The 6,106-nt window shown below is 45.5% G+C and overlaps 1 protein-coding gene across 1 annotated transcript; it reads left to right on the top strand.

The window, feature by feature from the left end:
* The first annotated feature begins 699 nt into the window (after nucleotides 1-699).
* LOC118565754 lies at nucleotides 700-4,432 on the top strand. The gene is made up of 2 exons (XM_036146728.1): nucleotides 700-3,896; nucleotides 4,391-4,432. The coding sequence occupies exon 1, from the start codon at nucleotides 1,102-1,104 to the stop codon at nucleotides 3,424-3,426; it is 2,325 nt and encodes a 774-aa protein (XP_036002621.1). The 5' UTR covers nucleotides 700-1,101; the 3' UTR covers nucleotides 3,427-3,896; nucleotides 4,391-4,432.
* Nucleotides 4,433-6,106: the final 1,674 nt, after the last annotated feature.

Below are 6,106 nucleotides of genomic sequence, written 5' to 3'. Positions count from 1 at the left end.
TATGCCGCTCCTGTTGTTTGTGTCCGCAAGAAGGATGGAACCTTGAGGCTTTGCATTGATTATCGACTGCTAAACCAAAAGACCGTTCCAGACAGACACCCCCTGCCCCGTATCCAAGATCTTATCGACACGCTGGGTGGGTACAGCTGGTTCTCAATCCTAGATCAAGGAAAAGCCTACCATCAAGGTTTCATTGCAGAGGGGTCACGGCACATGACTGCATTCATCACCCCATGGGGCTTGTATGAGTGGGTACGTATCCCTTTTGGCCTTTCCAATGCCCCAGCAGCATTCCAGAGGAGTATGGAGGAGATGCTCAGCTCCTTGCGGGACGAATGCTGCATCCCCTACTTAGATGATGTCCTCTGCTATGCCAAGACGTTTGGAGCTCATGTGGAGGCGCTGAGACATGTTTTGAAGGCCCTCCAGCTCCACGGTGTGAAGCTCAGACCAACAAAGTGCGAGCTTTTCAAGAAGGAAGTTCGCTATGTGGGAAGGCTGGTGTCTGCTGAGGGAGTAAGACTTGACCCCAAGGATCTGGAAGCCATCCAGGCGTTGAGGACCAAGACCCCGACCACCGTGGGAGAAGTCCGTAAGCTGCTAGGGTTCCTCAGCTATTACCGGACATATATCCAAGACTTCTCAAGAATTGCCAAGCCAATGTATGAACTCTTGCAAGTAAAACCCCCTGCCACTGGTACGCCTCCACCCAGAACAAACAAGGGAAAAGGAGCACAGCTGTCATCCAGGACTCCTGTCCAGTGGAGGGAGGAACATCAAAGGGCCTTGGACCAGCTCATCCATGTCCTCTCTAACCCACCAGTACTTGCCTATCCTGACTTTAACCTCCCTTTTGTCTTACACACAGATGCGTCAGAAAAAGGACTTGGTGCTGTGCTGTACCAACGGCAGGGAGGGAAACTCAGAGTAATCGCCTATGGGTCCAGAACACTCACGCCTGCTGAGCGCAATTACCACCTTCACTCAGGCAAGCTTGAATTTCTGGCACTGAAGTGGGCAATATGTGAAAAATTCAGGGACTACCTCTTCTATGCACCCCACTTCACTGTGTACACGGATAACAACCCATTGACATACGTGATGAGCACTGCTAAGCTGAATGCTGTTGGTCACCGTTGGGTGGGTGAGCTCGCTGACTTTAGGTTCGAAGTGAGATACCGACCGGGAAAAGCAAACGTGGATGCAGACACACTGTCAAGGTTGCCTGTGAACATCAACAGCTATGTCGACTCCTGCACAGAAGAGCTGTCAAGAGACACCATTCTGGCAATGTGGGAGGGCAGTAGGGCAGCAAAGCAACAAGACGTTGCTTATGTGGCTGTTCTGAACCTCTCACAACGCCCAGCATCTCAGTCACCAGAATTGCTCCCTGCCATAAGCCATGCCGAACTCATGAAATCTCAGCAAGATGATCCTGTGATCAGTCAAGTCATCAGACTGAAAGAGAACACCAACATACTGACGAGTGACATGAGAAGAGGAGTAAGTGGCCTGGCCAGGAAACTACTGCATGAGTGGGGGAGACTACAGCTGAAGGATGGTCTGCTGTACAGGGAAACCAGTCAGAGAAGTCAACTTGTCCTGCCATCTCAGTACCGATCCTTGGTCCTTAAACACCTCCATGACGACATGGGTCACATGGGTATGGAAAGAGTCCTGGACCTCGCTAGAGACCGGTTTTACTGGCCCTACATGAAACAGGATGTTGAAGCTTATGTGACAAGGAAGTGTCCCTGTATCAAGCAGAAGAAACCGGTCTCCCACATCAGAGCACCAATGGGGAGCATTACCACCAGCTCACCCCTAGAACTTGTGTCCATTGATTACCTGCATCTAGAACCTAGCAAGGGAGGCTTTGAGTATATCCTGGTTGTTGTAGACCACTTTACCAGATTTGCCCAAGCCTATGCCACCAGAAACAAGTCCGGGAAGGCAGCTGCAGAGAAACTTTTCGATGATTTCATTCCACGGTTCGGCTACCCATGGAAACTACATCATGACCAAGGGAGGGAATTTGAGAATGACCTTTTCAAGACCCTGCAACAGTTGAGTGGAGTGGGTCACTCAAGGACCACTCCCTACCACCCCCAAGGAAATCCTGCAGAAAGATTTAACCGCACACTGCTTCAGATGCTCAGGACCCTGGAGGAGAAGGAAAAGGAAAGATGGAGAGAACACCTACCCCAAATCCTCCACGCTTATAACTGTACCCGGCACGAGGCAACTGGATTTTCACCCTTTTACCTGATGTATGGCCGTCACCCACGTCTGCCTGTGGATATGATCTTTGGCTTGCTGTCTGAAGAAGAAGCAACTTCTCCAAGAGGCTATGCAGAGAAATGGGCCTCTCGGATGCAGGAAGCATACAGACTCGCCTCAGAGAACAGTCAACAATCCAGCTCTCGGGGAAAGAGATACTACGACCAACATTTGAAGGGTGTTGTCCTTGAGCAGGGTGACCGCGTCTTGGTGCGGAACATGAGGGAAAGAGGGGGCCCTGGAAAGCTAAAGCCGTACTGGGAAGACACAGTTCATGTTGTGAGGGAGAGGATCGCAGATGGGCCGGTGTATAAAGTGTCTCCAGAAACAGGTGGAGGTCGAGTACGAACTTTACACCGCAACCTGCTTCACTTGGTCAACGACTTACCTGTGGATTTACCCCAGTCATCACAGAGATCACCTGTCAGAGAAGGAGGCTCACCGAGACACCTACCTGCTCTATCAACAGACCAGCCACGACAGAGAGCAAGAAACAGCTCTTCACGCCACACAGAGAGACAGAGTGAGTGGCGCCCGAGTAGTGACTCCTCCGACAATGAGGATGAGCCTCGATACTGGTTGAGGATACCATCAAGAATGGAGTCTGAGAACAACCAAACCCAGCCTCTCCAGGAAGAATTCCAGAGGACCTACAGTCCAGTAATCTCCCCTCAGAGACTCAATGTACCTGAGCAAATCCTGCCTGAAAGGGAAGACCAGTGGACTGACAGTGTACTTCCAAGGAGAGAGAGCATGCCTGTAGTAGAAAGCAGACAAAGTGAACATAGAGCACTCCAAGAGGAATACCTACCCGTCAATCCAATGCCTGCAGTAGATGGACAGGAAGATGCCATGCAGGAGAGGCCAGTAACCCCTGAAGCAGTCAGTGAACAGTCCAACAATGAACAGTCCAGCCCACTACAGATGTGGAGGTCCACACGTGAAAGGAGGCCTGCCCAGATGCTCACGTACAGCTCCTTAGGACAGCCCTCTTTCCAACCCCCAGCCAGTTGCAATACAGTAGGGGCCTATGGGACGCCGTCAATGCCACCATGGGGAGTGCATACATACCCCAGTTACTTCCAGACACCACTTCCATACCTTATTCCCATTCATAGTATACCTTATATGTGTCTGGTGTACTGATTGGCCCGCATACATACACTCACACACATGCACACACACACACCTACATACTTACCTGGGACTGGCCTGCAGGGTTGAGCAACAGACAGATACACATACATACACGCACGCGCACACACACATGCTCAAACACACACATACTTACCTTTAGTCACACAGAGATTCTCACTAGTGATTCTTAGGTTTAGTTGCTGATAGTAGCAAGTGTCAGGAGCCACTTTTGAAGTTGGGGAGCGTGTGGCGCACCCAAAACAGGTGACCACATTGGTCATATGTTTATTAGTAAATGAATATGATCTCTATGTACATATATATATATATATATTTACACTGTCGCTTTAAGGAATGGCACAAGCAGTTGCGTTCCGGTTGCTATGGGAACGGACCTCCGCTCGCTCTCAGATCCAATTTGGGAGAAAACATGGAAAGCTGCTGTGTCTAAATCTCCTTTCATTTCACCTGTCTTTCAGGTCAGTAATGGGTAAACTGTCCATCTTTACATGTCTGTTTGATAACTGATTGTAGTGTTGTTTATAATCTAACAATAAGAGTATAAATAGAAAGTTTGCCGTTGATCGAGGCAGTTAGCTGAGGTAGGCTACTGTAAACCGTTAGCCAGTAGAATAACGGTTTAACTGAAATAACGGTTTAACTGGAATAACGGTACTGCAGTCGGTTAACTGCCGTCTCTTGGTTCATTTTCAGGTAACATAGCATGTTGAGCTCCGACACTCTGCTTGTTAGAAGTGGTTTTGTATGAATTGTTATGTATGCATTGCTATTTACTATTGTATATTTGTGTATTGTGTGCTTTGTGTGTTGTGCACCACACTGGAGCTTGAGCGAGACAGTTGATGCACAGGTGTTTTGTGGTTTATTCTGAATAAATAACTCAGATCCAATTTGGGAGAAAACATGGAAAGCTGCTGTGTCTAAATCTCCTTTCATTTCACCTGTCTTTCAGGATATTTAAATTTGTTATTACAGTCCCATATTTGGGACCTGTAACAATATATATATATATATATATATATATATATATATATATATATGAACATGTGTTGAAAGAATGTTTGGGTTTAATAGTATTTGCATTTTTACAATTTACAACAACAACAATTTGAACCGCCATGTGTCCTGGGTAGGCCTATGTGGTTTTATGTTGCGGTAGGCCTAAATTAAACGTGACTTAAAGCACCTCATTTCTCACCCGGTTGAACTTAAAACTAGTAACGACTGCAAATGACGCAAACGTTCACTCATATTCATTAACTTCAAATAGTCACATTTCCGACGGCACGCGAACGCACCTAAGCCTTTTCGGCGTGCTGAATATGAGGAGCGGGGCTGCATGCCTGTTGTTCCGTGTGGGGAGCAGAGAACAGCGGCGTACCTGTTAGAACCCAGGTTCTGCCTTCCGCTTTTAACACCGCGGCTGGAGGGGAAATGGGAGGAAAACATGCAGCATTTCTAGATCAGAAACTTCCAGATTATTTCTTTCTCTCCGTCTACTTTGGGGTGGTCGGGCTTCTGTTTTGGGGCGATCTGGAGCGGCTGCCTGAAACGCGGAGAGACGAACACGCAGAACATCCACTTTTGTTTAGATTTTGAAATGGGCACAAGTTAAGCAGCTATCATTTTAATGGCATGTCAGGGAATGATTGTTCGATTATTAAAAGAAAGGGGGAAAACACCAGTTAGTTTTCTTCCCACACAAACAGAAGTTATTTGCCTTTTAAAACAGGCCATAAAAACAAACGTTTCTGTGAAAATTTAAGTAAAATAAAACAAACAAAAAGTGTTCACAGAACCATTTGGGAATAGAACAGTTTAATTAAATGAAAATACATTTAAAAATTAAATGCAAACTAAAAGCTGCAAAACAGAACATTTCAAATCCTTTTAATAATATTTTGCAATTTTCAAGAAGTAATTCAGATAAAAATCACTCAAACAGTTGTCAGCTGGCTTTTTAGAAACAGGGGAGAGTAATGCAGCTTATTTTATTTTAATTAAATTAGGAATCTCCTTTTATACACTTTTCATGTATATTTGTTTGTTGAAAACTATTCATTAAAAAAATCTACCCTATACAGAAACGAAAGATGTCTCAACTGCTTCCTTATTGCAATTGTTTTGAATTTGTTAACAAACATCATAACACATTTTTTTGTATTCGTCAATGTTTATTGGCCGGAGAAAAATGGCCAAAATTAACAAGCATAAACAAGATGTGATAAAACGGTGCCTGCTGAGGTTTATTTCTCTCCACGTTTATTCTCTTTTTAATCTCATCCTCAATATTACGGCACTGCACATTAAGACGGGGAGAAAAGTAAGAGTGCTTAAGCTGCACAGGCTCCATTTAATTCAAATATTAACAGCAACAAATAAACTACAAAGCCTTCAACATTTTGGCGTCAGTCTTGTGGGGATGAATCTTTATTCCATAATATTTAAAAAAATATTTTAAAGGATAAATTAATTATAAACAAATGATTTAATAATCAATAACATTATTATGTGTCATTGCATTTGTGTACATTCCAAAGAAACGTGTCCTCAGGGAGCAGTGGGCTGCCACGGTGCGGCGCCTGGGGAGCATTCTGGGGCCAAGGGTCTCGGTCAGGGACCCGCAGTAACAGCTTTTGGGATTTGAACCACAAACCTGCCGCCTTCC

This window comes from Fundulus heteroclitus, chromosome 1, assembly GCF_011125445.2.
Source record: "Fundulus heteroclitus isolate FHET01 chromosome 1, MU-UCD_Fhet_4.1, whole genome shotgun sequence".
NCBI lineage: Eukaryota > Metazoa > Chordata > Actinopteri > Cyprinodontiformes > Fundulidae > Fundulus > Fundulus heteroclitus.
This window is presented reverse-complemented; position numbering and strand designations above follow the sequence as displayed.

Excerpts from the sequence above, each read along its gene's own strand:
- LOC118565754 (XM_036146728.1), top strand. The coding sequence starts at position 1,102 with ATGAGCACTGCTAAGCTGAATGCTGTTGGTCACCGTTGGGTGGGTGAG.